We start from the raw sequence: 27,795 nt of genomic DNA, 5'->3' as shown, positions 1-27,795 counted from the left end.
TTAATCTTTTACCTGCAGTCTTGACCGAGTCTGAACAGAAAAAAAACCTTACCTGACTGAGTCAAAACTTATCTGAGACAAACCCAAAATGCTTTTCACCAGATCATCTGTGAGCCCACGGCAAACTCACTATCCAGCAGCTCAGCAGCTGTGAAGCTCACTTGTGAAGGCTTTATGTAACTGACTATTTCAATTTAGAACCTACATTGACCCATCTCAGTGGATTGCAACACAGCAGCTAGAAAGATATCAGAAAATAAATAGTGCATTTCCTCACCAGTGTGCGTCCTACGATGGCAGCATGCCTGTAAGGAGCCAATTAATTAAACAGATTGGAATAATTGATTGGATAAAGCTGGGCTGTATGCTCTGATAACTTAATAAAGACATTTTAGTGGACAAATGTTTTGTAATTTCATGTGAATATATTTTATTCTAAAGATACAATTTAAATGTGTATTGAAATGTACAATGAAATATAGTACTATATATATCAAACACAGGAAACACAAAGCAGTGTCATCTGTTAGTCTGGTATGATTGACAGTCATTTTAGCCTGTTCTCATACATATTTCATACATATAAGTCATGTGACAAACGGAAAAAACAGTGAACTGCTGACTACCTCTTTAATAAACTTGTTTTCAGGATAGGTGAGAAGAGGGTATCAAATGTGCAGTTGCAGGTACAATTTTTTATTATAAAGGAGATGAGCCTTCTACAAAGCAACCAACTGTGGAAGCTCTGTGAAATGTATGTACAAAAATAAACAAACAATATTACAGTGCACAAAGCCTTTATACATATACTGCATCCAGAGGGAAAACACTATGATGACTATAGATGAGAGCATCTCTCTTTTGTGAAAAAGTCATCACTGAAATGACTCCTGCAACATGCTGTTACTGAGCAACCAGCAAATCATAGTGTAGGAGCTAACAGGGAATATACATAGATTCAAAAGAGTGTTTTAGGAAATTGCTTGAAGACCAAAAGCTTTGTGGTTGTTGATGCTACCAGGAGAAAGAAAATGTATCATTAAACAAACATTTTAATAGTGCCCCTATAGTGTAAAGAAATTGCAGCAGAATGAAAATCTAGTACTAAGCGCTCAAGATCTACTGTACATCAAAATTCATGTCTTGGCTGGCTCTTTGTGATGGCCCTGCATTTTCAGAAAGGGGCTAAGGACTCTGAAACAGAATTAGATCTGGATGTGTCACCTGTTCTCACCCCGAATCCTAGTGCAATATCCATTGGAGTATCTAGTTGCCAACGCTGTCTTTAAATCTGTCTACTGTGGACAAACTAGTAAGAAGCAGCTCTTTGTGTCACAGAACAGATCTAAATGCATGTGTGTGTCAGTCTTCCTGGATGCAGCAATACAACACACTTGTTGGGATATTACTCTCGCTGAGCCGCATGTCAGTGTCATGTAGTTTATATGAATTAAAATAATAATGTAGCATGAAGGTTACATTTAGCAGACGCTTTTATCCAAAGTGACTTACATAGGTTACAGATCTTTACAATGTTATCCATTTATACAGCTGGATATTTACTGAGGCAACTGTGGGTTAAGTACCTTGCCCAAGGGTACAGCAGCAGTGTCCCAGCGGGGATCGAACCGGCAACCTTTCGGTTACGAGTCCTGCTCCTTAACCACTATGCTACACTGCCGCCCAGGTTACTGTTTCCTTTACAGCAGGCTGTATACTATCTCACTTGCTACGTTGAAAGATATTGCCATTGCTGCTGATCGGGTCTCCACTGGCCTCTCAGGTAGAGAGATGCATGTAGAAGTTATAGACTCTTTCAGGGGATTGCTTTGAGTCAGAGCTTTTATCCATTTGTGTCCCACCGGACAATTCAATATCCTCCCCTTCTGGGTAAATATTGAGACCAGATCTATATTTTTTTACTACTTGCTTTTGGCAATCCAAAAATACACTTGCAAGTGCTTCACTACCTGTCCATTTGAATTCACATAAATGGAGAGAAACCTGGGGAGAAAGAATAACACAGGAGAATTTACACTTCTCTGTGTACCACTTGCTGTGCATATCATGCAAGCATGCACTTGTGAGCAAGTCATAGCAGAATAGAAATCTATAGTAGAGACCTACAGTACAAGGAAGATTTAAACCACAGTGTGAGAAGCACAAGTGATTACATTTAAGGATTAAAGGGGACTAAAATTCACAGCTTCTATGAACACCCTAGATAACAAGTCATATAGTAACTCTCTGTCACAAAACACACTCATAAACAGTCTCAGAAAAATAAAATCCATAAAAGCATTATATAAATAATCATATCAACATATGAGGAGCTTTATTTAAAAACATACAGATTTATATGTATTTTTTAACGTAGAATTGATTTTAAAAGGCGACAATGTGTCCAGACTGTGGACTTGTATTAATTGCACACAAACACACACACACACACACACATGCACACACACACACATGTCCTCAGACTACAGGAGTCAACTTTCATAGACATTGGAGAGGATCTAGACTGCATATATTCAGCATTAAATTTGTACCCTCATTTGTTTACTGAAACTCATTGAGTTTAATTTTAGGGCCAATATTGATGATAGCCTAATGTTGTAATGTTGTAGCTGTTTTAGTGTAACACAGGTGAAAACTTTGCGAGACCTCACCATGTTTCAGGACAGGATCGTCAGTTGCCATTTCTGTTCTGATCTCGTTGCCTCTCTCCTTTCCGGCTCTGTGTGACCCTCTGACAGATTTCTTTTTTTTTCCCTTTATGTGTCCAAAGTGGTTGATGACGCTGGTCATTGATTCTGTATAAATTAGCTTCTGATGTTAAACCATCTGCTCATGGTTTACAAAACAGAAGTTGTCATCTCTCTTTGTATGGTCTCTTCTCTTCCATCATCCTTTCCATTCTGCTTCTGAGGAAAAACATATACAAAAAAAAAAAAAATAGTGCCTGCCACTATACACACTTGTTGTTTGCTCCTCAGGAAACCGGTCCGACAAGTTTCCTAACAAGTTTCATAGGGCAGTTTGCGCAGAACTAGGAGAAGGTGTACAATAAGCTGAGTTCCTCCTGCCGTAAGCAATCGGGTTGACAAGAAAACATTTGCAGGAAGGAGCAATCAACCGTCAAAAAAGACCAAAAATATATGTTACATACACTCAGAATCACATTTTACTGCAGTGCTTTGCTTCTGTAGCCTTTCTTCAGACTTACAGAATTCTTGTGTGTTTTGACAATCTTTTGATCTCAGTTTTAACTATTTAACTAATCTGACTATGTTTGAAAGAGCTTCACTCCTTCACAGTCTTCACTGTTTGTGTGATCTGGCCTTACAGTGTTCACGGGATTTGTGACTTTTTTAACAGTGCATACAGTGTCCTGTTTGCGCAGAGTAGGGTACAGAGCACAAGGAAGAGAAATATGATATGAACTTCTGATAAAAATAAGCCACACGCAAACCAGAAACTCGTAAACAGGCCTCACTTGCTCACCTCTGTGTGATAAACACAGGCTTGTTTTTCAGAGATCTTGATATGTTTCACAAATTCAATTTTCAAAGCCATTCTTCACTTGTGTTTACCTGTGTTATCATCCTTCATTACTGCATACATCCACCCAGAAGAACACCGTGGTCATTGTCAGTAGATACCATGGCTACTTCTGGTTCAAACATGGATGTTGCCTGTACAATCTAAACACCATGGGCTTCATGTCTAAAGGCTTAACATGTAATGAAGTTGGTGATAGTGTTATAGACAGCAGGGAATGCACACCCTTTCTCACAATTGATGAAATGTTTTAGTTTCTCAAAAACTAATAACATACGAAGACCAAAATGGTGCATTACTTTGTGTAACATTGAGTTGACAGGAACCAGACAGACATTTTGTCTTGGCTGACAGGTATCTCTGCAGCTATTATAAGTGTCATTTTAACTGTGATTGAGCTCTCATGGATACATGAAGAATAAACAAACAGTGCAAAGACAGAGCTCGATTCCATTTTCACTTCATTCCAACGAGGCAACCCACTGCTTCACTGTGCCCTCCTGCCCAAAAGGACCTACGTTTTTATTCTGCCCCTGTGATAAAGCTGAACTTGATGCAAACTGATGTAGCATTCAAACCCAGCCACCTGTGTGAGACACAAGAGACAGCTATTGAGAAGCTTTGAGCCCCAACCAGTTTTATTACATTCTAGTCCTCGTGTTTTTCCATTCATCAATCATACCTACATACACTGAATTCCAGTGCTCACCACCATCATGAGGTTTTTTTTAGAGATCACTTCAGAGATTGTACAGCAGACGTCTGTATTCAGAGAGACTTATATTTCCTTCTGCTCACTGTGTAGTTTTACACCTGGATATTGTGTGGGACTATACAGCATCTTGGGTAAGGGTCATGCTCCACCTAGGATATGAACCTGCAACCACCTGTCATTACATTTACATTTTAGTTGCTTAGCAGACACTCTTATCCAGAGTGACTTAGGCTACAATTCCTATATGTTATCCATTTATACAGCCAGATATTTACTGGGATAATTCAGGTTACAACCAGCAACCTTTGGGTTACGTGCCCTGCTCCCTACCAATAGACCATGCTTCATACCTGAGGACCCAACAAGCTTGAGGTCCAAAGTGTCTGTCCATCAGTAACAAACAGTCCCACACCCTGTGTGTGATGATACATGCCATGATTATTTTTAATATAAATATTATACTATACAATTACAGTATAATATAATAAAATACCATGTCAATACTATTTAAATACTACTTTGCCCACGTTCACTGTGTGAGAAACAAACATAAAATATTGGTAAGCCTAAGCACAATAGAGCTGACTTCTTTCAGTAAACCGGTTTTTTGGGACAGCTTACCGTGAGATTACCTTGAATGTAGTTTATTTTTACATGACTCATTTATTGTCACATTATTCCCCATTCCCTTTTCTGTCAAAACACTTTTCAGAGGAGCCAATAGGGAGCAAAGTTTCACTTTTAGATGAGCTGACAGCAGTATGTTTTTTTCCCTCAGTAACAGAACAGAGAGAGAGAGGAAGAGCAGAGCCTAATCGAATGGAAAATGAATATTCTGTTTCCTAAAATCAGGATGCTTATTTAATATCAGTTTATCATTGATGTAGAAAAAAGGGAAAAAAAAAGGAAATCGTTTAGAAGAACGCATTGATCCGGAGGGGGTGGAAGGGGTAGGGGGGCAGGAAAAACAACAACATCAAAATCGATTAAAAAATGGTAACCCCCATGGATTCACTTCCAAAGGACGGTGAGTTTCTTTTTTATCTAAATTTATACCTGCTGGATATTACAGTTATAATGATACAGCTACAACACTGCAGCAAACTGTAAAGTGGCTGTCAGTGCTGGTACCTCAGTGATGTTATTATTGACTGGGTTTCTGCAAAGGCTTGTCTGCTGAAAATAATGTGTCCAATCTAGAGACAACTATTCTAGATTGGAAGGTTTTCTTTATCAGAAATCACAGATACATCTTCATTGGAAAACTCTCAACTGTCCTGTGGAAGATCTCTTTTAAAAATTAAAGGTCCCTAAAACTGTTTGAAATCTGTTTTTTTTTTTCTCTTTGTTTCTTTAGTTGTTCATGTAAGGCTACCCCATCGATCATGTAAAGCAGTTACCCTGAATTACATCAATATAAAAATAAGTACAATATATTCAATACAAGTTTTACAAAAACACAAGTTATCTGAGTGATCCTGGAAAGGGTCCAGTAGGATGGAAGCTGTAAAAATAAAATATATGAAAAATGTAAGTGTTATGAAATGTATAAACAATTAAATAGTGATGTCTAACTGGATAATTAAAGAATAAAAGAATGTAGTCTATCAATCAAGATTTAGGTCTGGTCTGTGCACAAGTAAGATGAAGAGACCAGGAAAAAATGTAATCTTGCTGGCTTGTTAGTTTAAGTTGATTCGGTGTAACGTTTTTAAACTCCTACTGAGAAAATCCTGTTGTTCCATAGATGTAATGATGAAAGCAGGAGTCATCTTGTAACAGTTATCTAATGTTACCTTCCTTGGCTGATGATGAAATACTGAATTTCTAAAACTTCTAAAATTTCTGAACTGAAAACATTCAGATGGCAAGTAGAGCTGTGAGAAATGGAAAATTAAGTGATGCATTTGTTAAGCTTTTAAAAATTCAACATCAAAAGCCATTTTGAAACAAACAGGAAGACTGCATCAAAGAATTAATCTTTTCTCAATCTCTTCAATGATGTGTGTTTAATTTTTGTCCATTCAATAAATGTGTAAGAACTGAGATTCTGACTGCATATTTTTATCCTGACAGAGGAGGCCCACAGCAGAGAGCTGAGGATTGTCCTGCTGGGAGGAAGATGGGGTGGGAAGAGTTCAGCAGGAAACACCATCCTGGGAACGGAGTGGTTTGATTTTGGGAGACAGAGAACTGTGCAAAGTGAGAACCGCCATAAAGAAATTGCTGGCAGACAGGTCACTGTGGTCGACACACCAGGGTGGAAAGGTTATTGTTCTTTGAAGGATACCACAGAGAAAGATAAAGAGGAGATCAAACACAGTGTGTGTCACTGCTTACCAGGACCCCACACTTTCCTCCTCATTGTTCCCCTGGACACATCGTTCACCGAGGACCACAGGACAGCACTGGTGGAACATCTGAAGCTCCTGGGAGACAGAGTATGGAGATACTCCATGGTGCTGTTCACCTGTGGGGACTGGCTGAAGGACAGAACCATCGAGCAGCACATTGAGACAGAAGGGAAGGCCCTTCAGTGGCTTGTAGATAAATGCAGGAACAGGCATCATGTCTTCAACAACAGGAACCGGGGTGATGATACTCAGGTCCCAGAGCTGCTGGAGAAGATAGAGGAGATGGTGGCAGGAAACGGTGGTGGTCATTATGAGGTTGAAGAAAGTGTTCGTCAGGTGATGGGGGAGAAGAGGAAAGCAGTGGAAGAAAAGGCAGAGAAGAGGAAGATAGAAGTGAAGAAACAAAGAGAGGAGCATAGGACACTCATCCAGGGTAAGGGCACTTTGGGATGGCCGTGATGCTGTCCATACCTACCCATACTGTTACAACTAGGTGATCATTACACATGCATATTGTTCAGTTAAAAGACAAGATAAATAATGGGTTAATAAAAATATTTTAAAAATCTGTTAATATAAAAAAACTCTTTATGGCTTCAATCTACACTATGTCTCTGTTTTCAGAAATGCAGATGAAGCTGACAGAAATCAGAGTAGCTCAGCTCGGGAGCCGAAATGCTGGAAAGAGTGCAACAGGAAACACCATCTTGGGCAAAGAGGAGTTTGATGTTACAAGAGGGACCTTAAAGTCTATTGTGAAACATGGTCAAGTGAATGGGATGGAAATCACCATAGTTGACACACCAGGCTGGTGGAGAAGCTTCTCTGTAAACAGCACTCCAGAGCTGATCAAACAGGAAGTGCAGTGCAGCGTGTCTCTGTGTCCCCCTGGACCCCACATCTTCTTGCTGGTTATTGATACAGTTATGTCATTCACAGAGAGTCAGAGGAGATCTGTGGAGGAACACCTGCAGCTCTTAGGTGGGCAGGTGTGGAGACACACCATGGTTTTGTTCACTAAAGCTGATTGGCTGAGGACCATGTCCATTGAGCATTACATAGAGTTAGAAGGGCAGGCCCTCCAGTGGCTTGTGGAGAAATGTAGGAACAGGTACCATGCTCTTGATAACAGGAACAAAGCTGATGGCACTCAAGTCACTGAACTCCTTCAGAAGATAGAGGAGATGGTGGCAGGAAACAGAGGAAGTCACTATGAGATGGATGAGATAGTTTTACGATCCATAGAGGAGAAGAGGAAAGAAGTAAAGGAAAAGGCTAAGCAGAGGATGGAAAAGATGAAGGAACAGAGAGAGAGACTTCAACCTGGCTCCCAAGGTAAATTTCCCCATTTTCTAATTTTATCTTTTACAGCTGAAAGTCCATGTAGAACATTAATATCTGTCACCATGCAACTGCTCTATAGCCATGGGGCAACTGACTGTCCCATGTCAAAGGGGTCGCCCCTCTCAAACACAATCCCTGTCTGTACTGTGGTGGAATGAACTCCCCACGGGTGTTAGGACAGCAGAATCACTGCCCATCTTCCAATGCAGACTGAAGACTGACCTCTTTAGGCTGCATACTGGATCTATTTCAATCCCTGCCCCCTATCACCTGCTACTTGTAGTACTTGCTGTTTAATTTATATGTATTATTGCAATGTTTTGGATTCTGTGATCTAGTGACGGATATATGGTAGTATACCTGACTTCCATTGTCTAGTCAGGTTGCAAAGGGTAGCTTAGGGTAAGGCTTGGATAGTGTTTTGCTCACACTCACTGGTCTAGGAGTGTTGTTAGCCTGGTCTGACACTGTTGCTCATTCAACTTAAATGGATACACTTATGTTCCATTTTGCTTGAAGTAGCTCTGGATAAGAGCATCTGCTAAATTAATTTAATGTAATGTAATGAAATATACTTTGTTCTAGATCATCTATCTATAACGTAAATGAAAACTCCATTACCTCTACCAGGACTGTTTCTCAAGCTTGAGTCATGTAAAACATTTTGTTTTGTGGTTATTGAGACAGCTCTTCTGTTTTCTGGTCATATTTACAGGGTCCAGCCATCGTCTTCCAGAGCTGAGGCTGGTCCTCCTGGGGCAGGAAGGAGGTGGGAAGAATGCGACAGGAAGCACCATCCTGGGTAGAGAGGTGTTCCCCACCTGTGAAACTACACAGTGTGAGGAGAGGCAGCTTGAGGTTGCAGGGAGACAGGTGAAGGTTGTGAACACACCAGGATGGAGTACTAATCTTATACGATGCACCATGGAAAGGGATAAAGAGATCACGAGAAGCATGTCTCTGTGTCCCCCTGGACCCCATGCTGTCCTCCTGATCATCCCTGCAGACACAGCATATACTGAGAGACACTGGAGAGCCCTGCTGGATCACATATCGTGCCTTGGTGAGAATGTCTGGAGACACACTATGGTACTATTCTCCTATGGGGATAGACTGGCAGAGAGAACCATTGAGGAGCACATTGAGAGGGAGGGGTATTTCCTCCAGGAGCTTGTGGAGAAATGTGCAAACAGGTATCATGTCTTCAACAACACAAACAAGGACATTGCTCAGATTAAACAGCTGCTGGAAAAGGTAGAGGAGATGGTGGCAGAAAACGATGGGCAGCACTTCTCCCCAGACATGAGTCAAGTGAACCGAAAGATGGAGGAGAAGTTCAAGAGGAGAGAGGCTGAAGAAATGAGGCTGTGTTTTGAGGAAGAATGGAGGAAGAGAGAGGGCGAACTCATGACAAAGTTCAGAAAGTCACTCATGGAGCTGGAGAAAGACATTGAAGGATCAGAGCTGCCTGTCAAGTTAAACAGTAAGCATACAATACAATTACCCAACCAACTTGCGAGTTTAAATTGTGTATACATTTGAATTTGTGATTTCATCCACACCAGTCTTTCAATAAAGTAAATTAATCTAGCACTTTACAGAAGGCAGTGCTCCACTGAGTTGTCTCATGTTTTGTTGTGTAGTTCCACTGTGTCCAGCCATGCGCAGCACACAGAAATAGAGAAGGTGCATTTGTGTCTTACAGCATTTTTGCCAAGAAGCAAATTTGGGAAGGAATGGAAGAGGAGGAAGGAGGAGATGAAGAAGAGGGTACAAGACATGAAGGAAATGATGGGTAAAGAGACAGAGATCAACCTGCCAATTCAGATGAGGAAAAGCTTTGAGGTTATGCCACCGAGCTGTGAGTGATACTTCCTAGTCCGATTGGTACATCTCTGCAGGTTCATTGTGTTCAGCTTTACACTGCAGTGGAATGTTTGGACTAATGCACTCTTAAGCATTCTGTTAATGTATAATTTTTTGTTTTTGATTTTTTTTCCTGATCAATGCTGTTTTGAACAAACACTTAACACACGAGTGCGATCCACTTAAATATTTTTACAATCACAGGAAAAATCTGTATAGAAGGAGTGTGTAGTTGTCAGTGATAACCAAACCTGTTGCTGTGTCCTTTGACAGTGAGTGGAAGCCTGGTCTCTGAATACAGCAGCTGTCAGGACCTCTGCAGTGAAAGGGCGTATGACACCGTGACAACATGGCTGTCTGACAGCCAGGGAGAGTGGCAGTCTAAGGCACCATTCAGCTCTTCAACAACATTAAGTGATTTGGACTCTGGAGTTCAGTCTAACTTTGGTTATCTTCGTTCTCTTAAGGACAAGGGAGAGAGTGAGAATCCTGAGAAGGTCTCCACAGCACTGTCTTCTGGAAATTAGGAGCAGGCAGGGAAAGGGGGGTGGGGAAAGACCCACACTCTGTCTTCTGTTTTAACCCACATAGCTCACAATGAAGGGACTTACTAGCTTTAGCTTTGCAATTTTGATGTTTAATCACTTATAGAAAATTGTTCTATTGATGTATAGACAACTGTGTGTGTGTATTTTGTACAGACGTTTGTATAACTGTGTAAATAAAAGACACCACACACATACATGTAAATGACGTAAGTTTGATAAATGGGGAAAACTCTTCCTTCTCCCACAGTCACCACCTACAGTTTAAAAATTTCAAACTGTCTTAGCACTGTTATATGATGAAGAAAATTATTGGATACTTTGGTGTTTGAAATCTGGTGACAGCAGATTAAAATATGAAAAAATGAAACAGCCTACCCTGCCCCAGATGCTTGTAGTTTCTTTCTATAGATCCCTTTCAACAAAGTGCAGCTGCATGCATACGCCTTTAGTAGACTAAAATAAAAATTCATTGGTTAAAACACCAACACATTTCATGTTAGGCCCATGAGAGCTCATAAACTCAATGCTGAGCCATGCTGCACTCTATGCAAAGCACCTATAATTAAATTATCATATATGCTAGGTAGCACATGTATGAATATGGAAGCTGACCAGGTGATATTTTCCCAGTTTTAGTAACACATACACATATACAGATAACACATAACACATATAGCAATAATTCTCATGATTTATCCTGAGCTAATTCTCAGGATAGCTAATGTTGTTAAAAGCAGAAAACTGTGGCATGTGGTGGAAACGCTAAGGCGAACAGATTTTAAGATGAAGCCACAACATGCTGAATTTTGTTGAATTGCAACAGCAAGAAATACGCCACCGTGGCACTGGTGCCAGCACCCCTGGCCATGAGGAAGAGGCCACGGAGGGTTAGAGTGCAGCTGGACTGGGATGGGGGCAGCTGTCCTTCTACAACCCCTCAAATGGCATCGTCCTCTACACCCCAAGGTACACCTTTACTGAGAAGCTGTACCCTGTCTTCTGTCCCAAGCAGGACAGGCTCTTCCCTCTGAGGATCGCCCTGGCGACAGTGCCGACTTTCTGCTCCACTTCACCCACCTGAAACTCCAGTGGCACCACCAGGATTCCAGCCAATCCAGGGCTGTGGCATTATGTGAGCGGGTTGGCAAGTGTCAAAGGTTACCAGGTCAGGTGACTTTGACCCAAGCACTCAAAAATCCAGCAACAAAAATCACCAGTAGTAGTACTGAGCTTTGGAAGTTGTATGAAGGCATGATCTTTATTCTTTTAAAATGTTTTTTTTTTTATTTTTTTATATCTCAAATATAACCTCAAATACTCTGATAAAGATATATATATATATAAATATAAATATATAAATTTACACAAAGTAACTGGTTTCAAAATACCAACTATGCAGTATATATTTAGGCAAATATATTAATTTGTATTAAAAGCTACATACATTGCTTTTACATTGATTCCTTTGTAATGATAATTGAAATTAATTTCATTTCAAGAGAATAAAGGGTTAAACAGAATTATCTGATAAGTGCCACAAATATAATAGACTGATAGAACAGAATGGTTGTTGTTTCCTTGGCGTGAAAGAACGGCTCTCTGGAACACATACAGATGGTACAATGCACCATGGGTACTGTACTTCTCTACTCTGATATGTCTACAAATGATAGTCCTGTATCAGATAAATTATTAATTTTCTCTGTTAGATCACCTTATCCGGTGGTGATACCAACTTTTCAAAATTTCATTTTGTGAAGCATAGTTATACAGTCAGACTGTCACACCAGTGATTCAATCCTAGCATGTTCACATTGAGGGCCAGTGCTCTAATCACAATGTGTCAAACCATGGAAGTCACTCCTGTAAGATTCCCTGAGTGGTTACACCTATGTGTGTGTTTGTGGAGGAAGTCTAATCATACCTGTAGCTCAGTGATGGTACCATAACTGCACCTGTAGCTCTCAAGGTGAGTATATTCACACCTGTAGCTTTCTCAATGAAGGCAGAGTAATCACACCTGTAGTTCTCTCAGTGAAGGTAGAGCAATCATACCTGTAACTTTCCATAAGGGTAAGCTATAATTCTGTCTGTGGTAGTCACACCTGTAGTTCTGTCTGTGAAGGTAGTCAGACCTGTAGTTCTCACACTTTGGGTAGCATAATCACACCTGTAGTTCTCGATGAGGGTAGCAGAGGTAGACAGAGAGAGAGGATGCAGATGAGATGCAGGTGAGACAGCGCCCTCTTGTGGCCAGGAAGTCAGTGACCAGTCTCCTGCTTCCTGCCCAGCAGAGTTGTCTCTGTCTCCATCTCCATCCAGGCCATGTCCCACTGGATCTCCGTCACGTCCGGTTTCGTCTGGGGCGCCCCCTCTTTCGGCCACTCATTTCGGGAGCCCCTGACGGGACAGCAGCTGTCATAATAACACCTCATCCGAGACCTGCGGGCACCAAAGCAAATAGGGTTATGCTGGATATGGTTACCATGGTCACCATGAAAGGTTTGTTACAGGAGTATGGACGCAATACCAGGACAGTGCCAGGAAATAAAACATGATGGCACTATAAGCCACAATCACCTGTCATTTTGGCATGTATCGGTGAACTGGACAGCTCTGATGCTTCTCAAACATTGCTACTTGACTGCATAATGTTTGTGAAAGGGAAGGGTTTCCTTGCCATAGCTCTTGCCATGAGGTTGTTTTTACTCCTCAGCTGCCCCCTAGTGGCCAAGGATGGCGGAGCATTTTACTCTCCTTAAGCAGATAGAAGTATTCATCTCACCTGTAGCGACAAGCCAGCAGTCCCAAAACCAGAGTGATGGGCAGTACTCCCAGAATGCAACAGAGCACCACCACATACAACCTGGAACCTGCCAAAGGAAAAGAGAGAGACCAGGAGAGGGGCACACATAGGCCTGTGTGTGTGCATGAGTGGAGGATGAGTGTGTTTATGTGTGTATATGTATACGTGTGCATGTGTGTGCGAGCACGTATGTGGATGTGGAATGTGTGGTGGTAAGTGCATGTACATGTGTGTGTGGTGGTATGTGTGGTAGTGTGATAGTGTGTGAGGTGTTATGGTTACCATACCTTTTGTGGGCGAGTTTGATGGTGACAGTTCTGTGGGAGAGGTCATTTGTGGTTTGATGGCACCTGTGGGTCAAAGGTCAAAAGGATTTACAGCAGAGGACTGACAAATTAAGAAACAGCTGGGAGAATAACCAGAGGTGGAAAACCCCGGCTTCAGAAAGTAAAAGTCCTGCCATGTATTTGTTCTAGCCATTCACTAAACAAGGTGATTTAACTAATTACCTCCTCTACCTGGCTGGAGAGTTGTGCTAATTAAATTCAGCTGGTGTAATGAATGGCAAGAATAAATATGTGGCAGGACTTTTACTTTCTGAAGCCGGGGTTTTCCACCTCTGAGAATAATATACTCTGTAATTCATTCAATCCATCAATCAATCACATTAGCCCAGCGATTTTAAAGGAATAGTCAGAGTGTATTACAGAAAAGATGCAACAGGTAGAATTGCTAGCATTTTGATTACCTCTCTATTGCAAACATCCAGTGGGATAGTTACAAAAATACCTATTGTAGTATTGAACCTGCAGCCTTTGGCTTACAACTGCTAACCCTCGCCGTTACACCACCATCCTGTGCATGCAGTTGGATGTGCATTTTTGTATATGTCTATGTCCGTACTGTGTGCTTGCATAATGTGTTTCTATGTGTGAGTGTAATTTGCCAGGGCTGCTCTACCTTCTGTAGACGTGTACATCGTGGATAGCAATCCCGTGGGAGAGGTAGGGAGCAAAGCGAAGTGACCTGTCGGTCAAAGGTCAGAGGTCAAAATATTTTACAGGACAGGTAAAAACAATCACAATCACAGTAAGTCGATCAGATTTCACTTTATGTGGCACTGTTACCAAAGATAATGTCACAGAGTGCAAATCCATGATTTTGTTTTTATTCTAACAGAAAGGAAAGGTAACCACTGTTAGTCAATTCCCAGATGATCGAAATAAGTTTTATTCAGATAAAGAAATAGATCTGAAGTTCGTAGTGAAAGAAAGGAAGGTTTATTTGCACAGCCGGCCGTGGGAACATCAACATGGAGCAGAAGTTCATCAGGTACAATGTATGGTTCACATTTATACAGTTTTCAGGTGGTACATTTACATGTGATGGCCAGGAAACCCCCTGGAAGGGAAGTCCATATATGGTCATAAGGAACCCCACGTTCCCTGGACTGGAAGTAGTGGTAATTGTGAATCGGCGCCTTTTGGCTCCGGTCGGATGTAGCGGCATTGCTTTGTATTACACTGTATACATCTAATACACATTGCTTGCCTCCGGATCAAACGCTGTGCCGTTCCACAGAACTGTCTCCTAACACCGCGTTTTACAAAAAGTAACTCTTACGTACATAGTAGTTTAATTAAATTTTATTCAGTTGTTTGTCCCGTCAAAGGAGTGCCAATTCTAGATCCAGAGGGGAAAAAGGAAGGGTGAAGGGGTGTTACAGCAGCTCTGAATTCAAATTTACAACATAAGATGGATGAATGGATTTGGGCGTGCCCTCGTGGTCTCACCTCGCACTGCCACCCAGCTCTCAGGGCTCCTCTCGTCACCGTCAGGGTCTCCGCACTTGTAGAAGCCCCCGTCAGCCCCCGTCACATTGTGCAGGGTGACCTCCGTGCTGTTGTGGGACAGGATCTCCACCCCATTCTTGTAAAAGGCCGTTGTGTTGGGCTGAGACCACAAGTAGAGGCAGCGGAGAGTGAGGGAGTCTCCCTTGGCCACTGGCCCAGTGGGGCTCTGTATTATGACGGAGCCATCTGCAGTTCAGAGGAAACGCATCAGGGAATATCTCCCTTCTCCTGTCCGATACAGTGTGTTAGCTACCACTACTCTCTTATTCTTACTTGCTTTGCATAATCCCAGCATCACCCATTCACATTCTGAAATGAGCTGCATTGATCAGTTTTTCAGGCTCCCATGTTCAAAAATAAATGTTAATATACAGTCTTAGCTAGTGATCATTTACAGCAGTGTTGATTCTATTAATTTTAAGGTTATTGTTTAGGCAATAATGTGCTGCACATTTGTGACCCAAATGACACTGATCAATAATCAGGCATTTGAGATTGATGTGTTCCCTCTTATAATGACAAATGATATTTCAAATATTTCAAATTATATTTCATTATTTCTAATGTATAGACACAGGACAAAGGAATATACAGAAAAGCTTTATAAAAAGTGCAGAGAAGTGCAATAACTCTGGTTCCAGATACCAAACACATGAGCTATGAAGAGAGAATTAAAACGTGCATAGCTCTTTTGTTCAGTCAGCAGACCATGAGGACATACATGGGAATTTAGTGGAAATAGTTAAGGAAAATTTCATACTCTCACACATGACTTTCAAGCGTCAGGTGATACTTCAGCTAAGAACTGTTCTTCTACTCTCAATAAGCAATGCAGGATTCATACTGGAGGCAGATACCCTTAGAATAGTCCAGGCTTGACACAGCGACGTTTTAGACTGTAGGCATAATGACGATCCTAGCTGGGCTGTTCTTATCAGTGCTGACCAGTGTCGTACTGATCAGTGATTGGTACTGATAAGCAGACGAATGACTCACCAACCACTGTAACGTTGATGTCGTTGCTGCGCTTGTCTCCTCCCGCAGACTCACACCAGTAGACCCCACTGTTCCGAGAGTGAAGGTGCGAGATTTCACAGAGCCCTGTGCTCTCTTTGCTCATGTTACCCCCTGCTGGCAGACAGCCGGACTGCACCCCGGACCCCTTGAGATGCTTCAGTGTCCATCCTGTTGAGTTCCCCTCCTTTACCTCACAGTGCAGAGACATCTGCTTCTCCCGAAAGTGCTGTCCTCTGCTGGGACTGATGCTTAGCCTGGCTGGAGCCATGTCTGGGAGACAGAGGGAGAGACAGAGGGAGAGAGAGAGAGAGAGAGAGAGAGAGATTCAGAGAGGAGAGCGAGAGAGAGGGAAAGCAGGAGAGAGAGAGGAAGAGAGAGAAGGAGAGGGAGAGAGAGGGAAAGCGGGAGAGAGAGAGAGAGGGAGAAATGGATGGAGCAAGGAAAGAGAAAAACACAGAGAAAAGAGACCTGTTATAAAAAACTTTCACTGTTAGAGTGGCCTAAACATCTGTGTGTACGTGTGTGACATAACTGTCATACCTTGAGATAGCCCAGGATGGTAAAATGTTACAGTCACTGAAAAAAACAACACACATTATGACATCATTGGTGTTAGTTTTACCACGAGATTTTCACTGTCAGTGTTATTATGACATCATTAGTGTTCTATTATCCTTTCAGCAGAGAGACAGTGACATGTTTCAACAGTGTTTGACTCTTTCACACTGCTTATATTTTAGATTTTTTTTAAATTCTTTTTGCTTTTCACAGAGCTATGTTATTTTATAAGCTTATCCTACAACAGTAAGTCAGTGCAGCGTGGATCATTCCCTGTAGGCCTATGGTAAACACTCTGGGCGTCTCAGATGGTTATCCTTCTGATAATTATATGAAGGAATGCTTGGGTCTTTTTCACTCACGCAAGTTTGCTCCACTATGGCCAATTCAGAACCTTTAAATTCAGTTTCCAGTCCAGATACTCAACAAAGTTTTTTATTAAGCTCCATCCGGCTGCTTACTGACAGTGGCGGATTTTGGTATACCTACTATTTGCATCTTTTTGTGTTGTACTGTTTCTTTAGATATCATGTAGAACTTTAGAATATATGTGCCAGCTGGTTAAAACAATCAAATGGGTGTACAGAAGACTGAACATGCAATAATATCATATTAATAAATTCATGAAAGCGATAAAGCAGAAAATCCACTGGCCTAACGTAATGTATTTTATTTGCATTGCATGATATTTCAGTAGTAAATCGCTACCAAGCCCAAGCTTCCAAGCGTATGCACCAACTAACTAAATATAATTACTGATGATTTGATTTAACTGATGACAAAGGATGCATACAGTAGGTATGCTTTAAGCTTGTAATAGTGCATTTATCTTCATAAAAACCATTATAGATGTTTTAGCATTCAAAAACATAGCATTCAAAAATGTATTGCGTAAACACAGGCTTTCTGATGTGAAACACACTACGTCAATGTTAGTAAATGACTGTGGTTGTTAATAGGAATCACAGCACTCAAAGCTCCTCTGTACTCACCCAGCACCAGAGAGTAGCATGCAGCTGCCATCCTGCCCTGATCACATCTGCCTTTGACTGAGGCCAGCACAGGACACACACACACACACACATACCCACACAAACACACATACACAGATGTGTGTGTTTCTGAGGCATGGGGATGGTTGGACTTTTATTTACATAACAAGCTACTTTCTTCTCCATCCTGTCTTTGAGTGTATGTGTGTGTGTGTGTGTGTGTCTGTCTGTCTGTGTGTGGATGTGTGGCTACACTGTTATTCTTATTCTAACAATTCTCTTTTTTCCCTTTCCTGTCTTTGAGATGATTATCTTGGTGTAGCCCAGGAGGAAGATAATTAGTTAGGAGATATTCCTAAACAACATTTCCTTATTGACACAACCATTACACAACAGTACAAAAGTGCAAAGAATGTTAAAGACTGCAGCCAGCATCTAAATTCAATTATCTGCATCCCCCACTATTAATGAAAGTTATATATATATGGACTAAAGTATTCGGATGCCTGACCATTACATTGTAATGACATTGTATTCAAATACATATACTTTAATATGGAGTTGGTCCCCCTTTTGCAGCTATAACAGCTTCCACTCTTCTTGGAAGGCTTTCCACAAGATTTTGGAGTGTTTCTGTTGGAATTTGTGCCCATTCATTCTGTAGAGCATTTATGAGGTCAGGCACTGACGTTGGACGAGAAGGCCTGGCTTGCAATCTCCATTCCAGTTCATCCCAAAGGTGCTTGATGGGGTTGAGGTCAGGCCTTTGTGCAGGCCAGTCAAATTCTTCCACACCGAACTCATCAAACCATGTCTTTATAGTCCTTGCTTTGTGCACTGGGGCACAGTCATGTTGGAATAGAAAAGGGCCTTCCCCAAACTGTTGCCACAAAGTTGGAAGCATAGCATTGTCCAAAATGTCTTGGTATGCTGAAGCATTAAGATTGCCCTTCACTGGAGATAAGGGGCCTAGCCCAAACCCTGAAAAACAGCCCCATACCATTATCCCTCCTCCACAAACTTCACAGTTGGCACAATGCAGTCAGGCAGGTAACGTTCCCCCGGCATCCGCCAAACCCAGACTCGCCCATCTGACTACCGAACAGAGAAGCGTGATTCGTCACTCCACAGAACACGTTTCCACTGCTCCACAGTCCAGTGTCGGTGTGCTTTACACCACTCCATCCGACGCTTGGCATTGGAGTTGGTGATATGAGGCTTGCATGCAGCTGCTTGGCCATGGAAACCCATTCCATGAAGCTCCCGCTGCACAGTTTTTGTGCTTAAATTAATGCCAGTGGAAGTTTGGAACTCTTCAGCTATGGAATCAGCAGAGCGTTGACGACTTTTACGCACCATGCACCTTACCAGTCATTGACCCCGCTCTGTCATTTTACGTGGTCTTCCGCTTCGTGGCTGAGTTGCTGTTGTTCCTAAACGCTTCCACTTTCTAATAATATCACTTACAATTGACCGTGGAATATCCAGCAGGGATGAAATTTCACGAACCATCTTATTGCAAAGGTGGCATCCTTTGAAGTCACTGAGCTCTTCAGAACGACCCATTTTGTATCACAAATGTTTGCAAATGGAGACTGCATGGCTAGGTGCTTGATTTTATACACCTGTGGCAACGGGTCTGATTGAAACACCTGAATTCAATAATTAACAGGTGTGGCCAAACACTTTTGTCCATAATATACTACTACGTTATCAGAAGAGCGTATTTCATCAGTTGTGGAACATGTGTCTGGTGTTCTTCTCAATCAGGTTAGTTTCTCTCTCAATAGCCAGTCAGTGTAATCTACATTATTTTAAGCTAATACTCTTGTTTTCCTGTGCTTCAGAACTATAGTCTGTAGCTGTCATATTGCACAAGTTAACTTGTGGTAGGGCTTAAATAGTGGTATTCTCACACTCACTGGTCTGGGAGTGATGTTAGCCTGGTCTGACACTGTTGCTTGTTTAAGTGGATACACATCTGTTCTCTTGTGCTGGAAGTGGCTCTGGATAAGAGCTTCTGCTGAATGAATGTAATGTAACTCAATCATCATATGGTATCCCTCACAAACTCACCAAACTAATAGAATGTGTTTACAGTCTGAATGTGCCATCCTCATTCACACCACCACAGGCTGGTTTCTTGTTAGGTTTACAACAAGAATGCACCCTTTCACTCACTCTCTTTCTCGTTGCCTTGGACCAGGTCATGAGAAACACCAGGACTCACCAAGGGGCATTCACTGGACCCTCTTCTCAGGTCTTGAAAAAGTTGTGCAGAATGGCAAAGACGTACTGCAGCCTTATGCTCCACAGGAAGTCAGGAGGAGTAAGTGAGAAGAGTATCTGACAAACGTGTCAAAACCCATGCTCTTAAACAAAAATGAATCAAAGTGAACAGCACAAAACTAATATGATCACATGAAAAGCATTTGGAATTAGCTGCCAAAGCCTTACTATTAAAATTGCAAATAGGCTGAAGCACTATCTGTCTGCCCAGTTTAATGTTCATGTATTCTCCAATGCGCGTAAGTAAAAAAAAAAAAGCGCGCAGTTACGCAGTTTTCAGCCTACGCGTATTCTCCCCTTGACTTAAGTCTATGATTTTCGCGTCATGAAGACAGTTATGCGCTTCGGGCCGAGCAACCCCAAAATCTGGCATTTTCTTATGCAAACACCATTTACGCGTATTCTGCCTTTGACTTGACTTACGCGCTTTTCAGATACGCGCTTCTGAGGGCTGTAGTAAGTCAAGCGCCACTACATGGCGAAACACCAGATTGCCTTTTCAGTCAGCAGCAGGCCTACTTTTAACATTATTATACATGTACAAATAAAGTTCAAAATTTACGATATTTATGTGTCATTATTTTATTTCTTCTCACCCTATATTACATTATTCAACAGAAAAAAGGTTTTACATCACATGGTGTATACTGGGGCTCACTGATGCGCAGTGCATCCAGCAATTTCGTCTCGACCGTGAAGCCATCACCCACCTGTGCAGACTCCTGGACAAACAGCTTTCCAGCCACAGTAGTCACCCGTATTCCCCACCGGTCCTCATCAAAATCACCAGTCCTCTGTCTGTTCTTGCATCTGGGTCGTTTCAGAGGTGGCTGAATTTTCAGTAATGATTTTTTAATAATAGGCTACCCAGCATGGGTTCAAGCATGGACATTAGAACATAGATTTTATTGCACGTTTTCTTCAATAGTGTGTTTTATTAATGAATCTCCATACGTCAAACGTGTATTTATACATAGGCCCAGCACATGTGTTGTTTGGTATATTTACTTTGTTTTTGGGTTTATGTCATACATAGAAACAAATGCTTTCCTTGGAGGCCATTGCGTAACGCATTTGCATTCATTTTCAAAATCAAAGTATGGTTTATGGCAGGGGTGTCCAAACCTCTCCTGGAGGGCCACTTGTCCTGCATGTTTTAGATCTCTCCCTGCTCCAACACAGCTGATTCAAATGATCAACTCGTTATGAACTCCTGAAGCTGCTGAATAACAAAGTGATCATTTGAATCAGCTGTGTTGGAGCAGGGAGAGATCTAAAACATGCAGGACAAGTGGCCCTCCAGGAGAGGTTTGGACACCCCTGTTTTATGGTTTTAATGGATTTCAATGACATTCACATGGTCAGTGGGTGTATGGTGCCACCTGCTGGACACTAAAAGTACTGACATGTGCATGTGAGTTACAAGAAGCAGGTAGGAACGTTCCCCAGTTTGTCTGCTTCCTGTATTAGAGAGAGCCGATGGACTGGAGGTCTCAGAGAGACAAATTCGACAAGTTGAAGACTGTAACTACAGTGGAGATTTAGTCTAAACCCTCAAGCACGATTTGGACTACACATCTTTCTCTTCCCAGCACTGCTGGGAAGAGAAAGGATCTCAGGAATGCCCAGTCTGCAGGAGAAAGTCCTCTATGGAATCTCCTCCTCGTAACCTAGCCTTAAAGAACCTGTGTGAGGCCTTTTTACAGCAGATAATTCCGAGAGCTGCTGCCGGGTCTGAAGCTCTCTGCACTCTGCATGGTGAGAAGCTCAAACTCTTCTGTTTGGAAGATGAGGAGCCGATCTGTGTCGTCTGTCAGACTTCAGAGAAGCACGAGAACCACAAATTGCGGCCTGTTCAGGAAGCAGCACTGAAATACAAGGTTTGAGGAAATTCATGTAAATCATGCTGTAGAAATATACTGACAAGAATTTGCTTCAACAGACAAAATTGTTGACATAATGACTTATGACAAATTTAAAAACTGCCTGATTGGAGTAAGAATCTTGTTTGTACTGGGAGGAATAAGTGAGGCTAAAGTTCTGCCTTTGACACATTTGAAGAGATAGGATGGTGACAGAAAATCCTGTTTGGGTGGTGTCCATGGTTACGGCTGAATTCACACCATGTGTCAGAGAAGATTGTGCTAGTTTTGCCAGAGGAAAGGGACATCTGTAATGTGCACTGAAACATGTGAAAGAACGTATGAATGAGCGTGAAATACGTGAAATACAAAGGGAACTGTGCCTGGTACATACATGTGAAGAGTATTTGAGAGTAAATCACTGTAATTATTAAGAAAGCAGAGGCTGCAACACTGAGCATGCCAGTGTACATGAAGTGATAACTTTTAAAAGCGAAAAGAACTGTAAAATGTCTATCGTAGTAATGCTTTTAATTAAACATAAAAATATATTGACAATTGATAAAGTTAATATCTGCTAGTGAGTTCTTAATGACGTTCACTTTTATTTATAAGCTGATAATTATATTAATATCCAAAGGTGGCTACGTCAATCATATATCTATCTGTAGCCCCCTAAATGCCAGCTTTCCTCGTCCTTGTACCCTCAATATAATACTGAAACACAACAGAACAGAACAAGGCAAAGCACATAGGGACGTAACACATTACATGTCATATTGGTAGCATTGACATTAGTTGCCTGTCTAGTTCATTAATTAAATTTGCCTCCACCATTTGTCTCCAGGAGAAACTCCAGACTGCACTGACACCACTGCAGGAGAAGCTGGAGGCCTTTATTAAAGAAAAACAAAAGAGTGATAAAGCATCTGAGAAAATCAAGGTAGAATGCATGGTCGGTGGATTAAGGGAATTGTGTAAGAGAGACTGTTGATTACAGATGTACCAAACGTCCTTCTTTTGCAGAGTCAGGCCCAGGAAACACAGAGAAAAATAAAGGAGGAGTTTGAGAAACTCCATCAGTTTCTACGAGATGAAGAGGCGGCCAGGATCAGTGTGCTGAAAGAGGAAGAGGAGGAGAAGAGTCAGGTGATGAAGGAGAGGATTGAGAAAATCTCAAAATATATATCATCCCTCACGAATACAATCAGAGCCATAAAACAGGAGATGAAAGCTGATGACATCCCATTCTTGCAGGTAAAGGCATTTTACAATGTGAGATTCATCAAGGTTATTATGAATTCAAAATTCCTATCAACGTCAATAAAAAAATGTACAGATTAACAAATTTCGAAATTAGAATGATCTTCCTAAGGATGCTAGGCCAGGAGAGTCACTGGCCATCTTCTGATGCAGACTGAAGACCCACCTCTTCACACTCACATCTCGCTTCCACCTCAGTCCTCACCCTGTAACACCTGCTACTTGTATTACTTGTGTTTTTTTCACCTGTAGTTCTGCAATGTGGTATGGATTCTGTGATCTAGTGACTGCAGTGCATGGTAATGTGTGTACTTGGCTTCCCTTAGTTTCCCTTAGGCTGTCTAGTCAAGTTAGCACAAGTGAACTTGTGGTAGGTCTCACACTCACTGGGAGTGTTATTAGCCTGGTCTGACATTTGAATGGATACACTTCTGTTCTCTATTGTGCTGGAGGTCGTTTTCAATAAGAACATCTGCTAAATGAATGTAATGAAAGGTAAATATAATGTAAACGTAATGTTGTGTCTTTGTTTCAGAGCTGCAGAGCCACAGAGAGCAGGTATGTAAACTCCAGCCTATCTCTGTTGTCTGTCTGACTGAAGCCAAACCCACAGCAGCACTGACTCCTGTGTGCTGTTACAGAGCCCAGTGCAATATGGAAGATCCAGAGAAGTTGACCTCAGAGGCATATATTAATGTAGCCAAACACCTGGGCAATCTGAAGTACAGAGTGTGGGAGAAGATGCTGGGAATTGTTCACTACAGTAAGTACTGGGGGCAGCCTTTATTAAAGTCACAGATGAATTCACTTACCTTATCAGCCAATGAGGAAAGGAGGGAGGTGAACAAAACAACCAACTGTGACATCATCAGATAGTGACTAAGGCAGCACAAGAAACCACACCAAACTCACCCACTGGTGATGTGGTTAGTAATCTGTTTTTGCCTTAAATATTTCAGAAAATTCCAGTATCATTTTGATTACCTGTCTTGCAAACGTCAATTATACATCATAAAATAGGGTTACTCTCATTCATATCTGACAATTTAATTTATTGCCTGGGAGCACAGAAATTGTCTTTGTATTACATGTGTATCTAGTTGACGAGCTCCTGCAAACCAATACAGCAAAGCCGATATTTAACGAAATATTTCTCTTACATATTGTGATGAGGTTCTGTGTACAGCTGCTTGGTTATGAAGCAGAGTCTCATAAGACAGTTAAAAATGCACTCTCTGTGTGACCCTTATTTAGCAAATGTCATGTTATAAAAATATTTTTAAAACATAACTTGGTTTTTTTTTCACTATTTCTCTCTGGATCTCTCAAGAGGGATCTTAAAGGTAGAAAAAAATTACACCATAAGACATATATTATGATGTCAGATCACATGTATCATAATGTTATGCATTATGATGTCATCACATACATTAACCACAACAGTATAGGTAACAAGAAATGGCACAGACACTCTTCAGAGGAAAACATATTGGTGCCAATTTAATTATCTCACTTGAAATTCCCACACTCCTCATTCTCTACTGACTGAGGTCCAGTTCACATATAAAATTTTCCAGTTGTCTTTGAATACTGCGGTCAACAGCATATCGATTCTCAGTTCATTCTACTCAAGAGCACATTTACCAAAACTCTGTTTAATTCAAATATGGCCTGTGTGATGTGTGACACATCATTCTGATACAGATATGACCACAAAGGGGCCAATTCTATTCAAAGTCCAGGTGACATGTAAACATATACTTTAGTTTATTTATTAGTTACTGACTGAATGGCAACCAGAAGAATGCCATTTTACCAGTAAGGGAAGTCGCAGCCATTGAAGCATGGGGCTGTGCTCATACCCAAAACTGTATCTCTCTCCATTCAGCTCCTGTGATTTTAGACCCAAACAAAAAAAAAAAAGCCAAACTCATCCTGTCTGAGGATCTAACCAGTATGAGATACAGTGAGGAGGGTGAGCAGAATCCTGATGGCCAGGATTATGAAGATGAGGATGAGGATGACAAGGTTGTTTTCATGCTGGGGTCAGAGGGGTTCAACTCAGGGAGACAACACTGGGATGTAGAGGTTGGAGAAAATCTTCGCTGGGCACTGGGTGTGATTGAGGTTAATTTAACTTGTAAAGGGGACATTGATGGGGATACAGCAGAGTGTTGGGTAATGGGATTTGAAGATGGGAAATATGAAGCAGGGAGTAGTGCAGAGGATGAAGTAGAGTATAAACTGACTGTTAGGAGAAAACTGGAAAAGGTCAGAGTTCAGCTGGACTGGGATGCAGGGGAGGTGTCCTTCTCTGACCCCATTGACAGCACTACTCTGCACACATTTAAACACAGATTCACTGGGAAGGTTTTTCCTATCTTTTCCATAATGTCTGACTCTGCTCCTCTGAGAATCTGCCCAATGAAGGTGTCTGTGACAGTGTGGTAGTTCTCTACAATGAAGATAAAGTTAACCAGGAATGGTGTTGGTTTGAATTTCTTTGATATTGTTGGTCAGAACTAGTCATATTCATAAATGAAGAAAACAACATATATACATGACAGTAGTGATTTCTTTGATTCTGGCATGTAAATTCATCGTCAACACGAGGAAGACTGCAGTCATTGTCTAGAAAAGAAGACTCAATACGTGTCTCGATTCCAATGTACTTCCTCACATCACATCAAATCACTCCGCCCTATCAGGATTCAAAGGCAACAGCTTGGTGCAAACAGCTGCTGATGTGTGTTCTGGAGCTGTTCTTAAATGTATCCTCAGGTGCTGACATGGGGTACAGTTTCCCCATTTTAAAACGCATGTGGTGTTTCTGTCACGGGGGTGACTGGGACACAAACGCGGACCACGGGATTTTCAGGTTCCAGGTGTTTATTGTAAGCAGCAGGCAGTTCGTAAGACCAGAGACAGGCAGGGTTCGAAAAACAGAAAAGCAGTCCAGGGGCGAATCCAAGGTCGGGAATCGGAGCAGACAGGGTCAGGAACCAGGCAGACAAGTAATCAGGCGATCGAGTCCAGGCGGCAGGCAGAATCGTGGTCGGGATGCAGGCAGGATCAGCGAAACGTCAATCAACAGTACAAACTACGGCAGGGACGAGACAGGTAGAAACACTGAAATGAACTAGCAACAAGACAGAGACACGCAGGGTAGATATAGGGCTGGGGTGATGAGGAGATGGGTTGCAGGTGAGCAGGCAGGCAGGTGAAGGCGATGAGGAAATCAGGTGGGCGGGGACCAGGCGGGGGGCGGGGCGGGGCGGGAGCACAAGGAAAATGGGTGCCTGTGTTACTCAGACAGTGTCAGGAGGATGTGGCCATTCTCTGACAGTCTGTATGCCTCCTGGTGCACTGTCGGAATTGTAGTGAGGAAAGATAGTCACAGTAGGCATGCGTGTGTATCGGAGGAGTACACACTGCTCTCCCTGCGCTCCCACATGGCTTCAGTGGTTGTCATTGTGGTGGCGAAGAGTTTAAAATGCACAATTCCTGACAACTAAAGTTGGGTGAAAAGGGGGTATGTATGGGAAAAACAAAACAAACACAAATCCGGGTAACAAAATCAACATGATTCTACCTCTGTGTTATCAGTTACATTACAGAACTGATTACTTAAATTCAACAACAATTTTACTTTTTAAAATATGCTTTAACTGTAAATTAACTTAATCATGATTACTGCACAAACACAGGCTAATGCATATCGTAATAAAAGAAGACAAGACTGTGAACTACAGAGCAGTATTAATGATGAGACATGGGGTAAGATATGTACAGAAACACCACTGCTTCACATCTGGTAGAATTTCAATGTAGGGGTTTAGCAAGGAAATGAGTTATTTCCATCTGATTACAAACTGAGGTGGTATATTTAGTGCAGTGGCAGGGTAGACTAAGGAAAGCCTTTTTAACATAGAAGATCAGATTACAGAGTGCAGACTTCCTTAAAAGATGGACTCCCCTATGAAACAAGGAGATATTGTAAACCACTTGACAATATATGTAATGTACAACAAAAATATACATACATTGTTTGCTTTACACCATATGATTCATATGTTGTACTGATTAGTTTACTTTATTAATATGTTGTCTTGTTCTTTTGATTCCTTTTTTAAATTTCTTTTGCTAAATGTAGTTTTTTTGTTTTGTTGATGAAAACCTTTAATTTTTGTATGTTCCCAGATGATACTAAATAGCTAATTCATAATTCATTTTTGTACTGTGAGGCCTGGATGTGTTTTGTAATAGTGTGTGGTTCATAACAGAAGTGTGTTTTAGAATAGAAGTGTGCTTATAATAATGTTTTCTTTAAGAGTGTCCTCTTATAACACATAAGCTGTTTGTTTTTACTGCTTTGGGGTGATCCCCTGTGAATCTTGACCGGTAAAGGGTTCATGCCCTGTGAGACGAGAGTCACGTGGGGCCATGTTTTCATTAAGTGCAATAACAGGATCAGATAGTGTTGCTGTGTGAAGACTTCATAGAATAGATAAAGTGAAGAAATGTAAAAATGCAGCCTATATATGTCTACAGTTGACTGCATGTTTCTGAGATCACTTGTGACAGCATTTGGTGTGTGCTCGGAGTGCTCCCTCTGATGGAAATAATAAAGGCCGTGTGATGAGACCCTGCCTCGTGTCATGTTTGAGTGGGAGAATTTTCCTAACAATATACACGAATACAGAAATGAAAAACTGTAAGTCCACAATTCCTGTGCAGAAACCCTTTGTGCAGATTCAGATGGAT

The 27,795-nt window shown here is 41.5% G+C and overlaps 3 protein-coding genes across 3 annotated transcripts; 2 read left to right on the top strand and 1 right to left on the bottom strand.

Moving 5' to 3' along the window:
• Positions 1–5,272: 5,272 nt before the first annotated feature.
• Positions 5,273–9,846, top strand: LOC118770866 (GTPase IMAP family member 8-like). The gene is made up of 6 exons (XM_036518626.1): positions 5,273–5,306; positions 6,356–6,481; positions 6,623–7,066; positions 7,258–7,968; positions 8,693–9,460; positions 9,683–9,846. Exons 1-6 carry the CDS (start codon positions 5,273–5,275, stop codon positions 9,844–9,846), a joined length of 2,247 nt encoding a protein of 748 aa, XP_036374519.1.
• Positions 9,847–11,932: 2,086 nt separating this feature from the next.
• On the bottom strand, positions 11,933–17,665 carry LOC118770860. Its single transcript, XM_036518612.1, has 8 exons — positions 17,618–17,665; positions 16,608–16,643; positions 16,047–16,337; positions 14,991–15,236; positions 14,158–14,223; positions 13,485–13,547; positions 13,177–13,264; positions 11,933–12,833 (listed from the first exon to the last, which is right to left on the bottom strand). Exons 1-8 carry the CDS (start codon positions 17,646–17,648, stop codon positions 12,653–12,655), a joined length of 1,002 nt encoding a protein of 333 aa, XP_036374505.1. The 5' UTR covers positions 17,649–17,665; the 3' UTR covers positions 11,933–12,652.
• Positions 17,666–19,898: 2,233 nt separating this feature from the next.
• On the top strand, positions 19,899–25,482 carry LOC118770852 (tripartite motif-containing protein 35-like). Its single transcript, XM_036518599.1, has 6 exons — positions 19,899–19,946; positions 21,499–21,786; positions 22,616–22,711; positions 22,795–23,036; positions 23,655–23,794; positions 24,920–25,482. Exons 1-6 carry the CDS (start codon positions 19,899–19,901, stop codon positions 25,480–25,482), a joined length of 1,377 nt encoding a protein of 458 aa, XP_036374492.1.
• The last annotated feature ends 2,313 nt before the right edge of the window (positions 25,483–27,795 follow it).

The sequence above is a fragment of the Megalops cyprinoides genome, chromosome 2, assembly GCF_013368585.1.
Source record: "Megalops cyprinoides isolate fMegCyp1 chromosome 2, fMegCyp1.pri, whole genome shotgun sequence".
In the NCBI taxonomy this organism is placed as follows: domain Eukaryota; kingdom Metazoa; phylum Chordata; class Actinopteri; order Elopiformes; family Megalopidae; genus Megalops; species Megalops cyprinoides.
The sequence above is the reverse complement of the archived record's forward strand: the minus strand, read 5'-3'. Positions and strand labels throughout refer to the sequence as shown.

Excerpts from the sequence above, each read along its gene's own strand:
- LOC118770860 (XM_036518612.1), bottom strand. The coding sequence starts at position 17,648 with ATGGCAGCTGCATGCTACTCTCTGGTGCTGG. Across the intron at positions 16,338-16,607 it reads CCATCCTGGGCTATCTCAAG|ACATGGCTCCAGCCAGGCTA; the intron begins GTATGACAGTTA and ends TCTGTCTCCCAG. Across the intron at positions 15,237-16,046 it reads CATCAACGTTACAGTGGTTG|ATGGCTCCGTCATAATACAG; the intron begins GTGAGTCATTCG and ends TCTGAACTGCAG.
- LOC118770852 (XM_036518599.1), top strand. The coding sequence starts at position 19,899 with ATGGCAAAGACGTACTGCAGCCTTATGCTCCACAGGAAGTCAGGAGGA. Across the intron at positions 19,947-21,498 it reads TCCACAGGAAGTCAGGAGGA|CACTGCTGGGAAGAGAAAGG; the intron begins GTAAGTGAGAAG and ends TTCTCTTCCCAG. Across the intron at positions 22,712-22,794 it reads AAGCATCTGAGAAAATCAAG|AGTCAGGCCCAGGAAACACA; the intron begins GTAGAATGCATG and ends CTTCTTTTGCAG.
- LOC118770866 (XM_036518626.1), top strand. The coding sequence starts at position 5,273 with ATGGTAACCCCCATGGATTCACTTCCAAAGGACG. Across the intron at positions 6,482-6,622 it reads GAGACAGAGAACTGTGCAAA|GACCCCACACTTTCCTCCTC; the intron begins GTGAGAACCGCC and ends ACTGCTTACCAG. Across the intron at positions 7,067-7,257 it reads GCATAGGACACTCATCCAGG|AAATGCAGATGAAGCTGACA; the intron begins GTAAGGGCACTT and ends CTCTGTTTTCAG.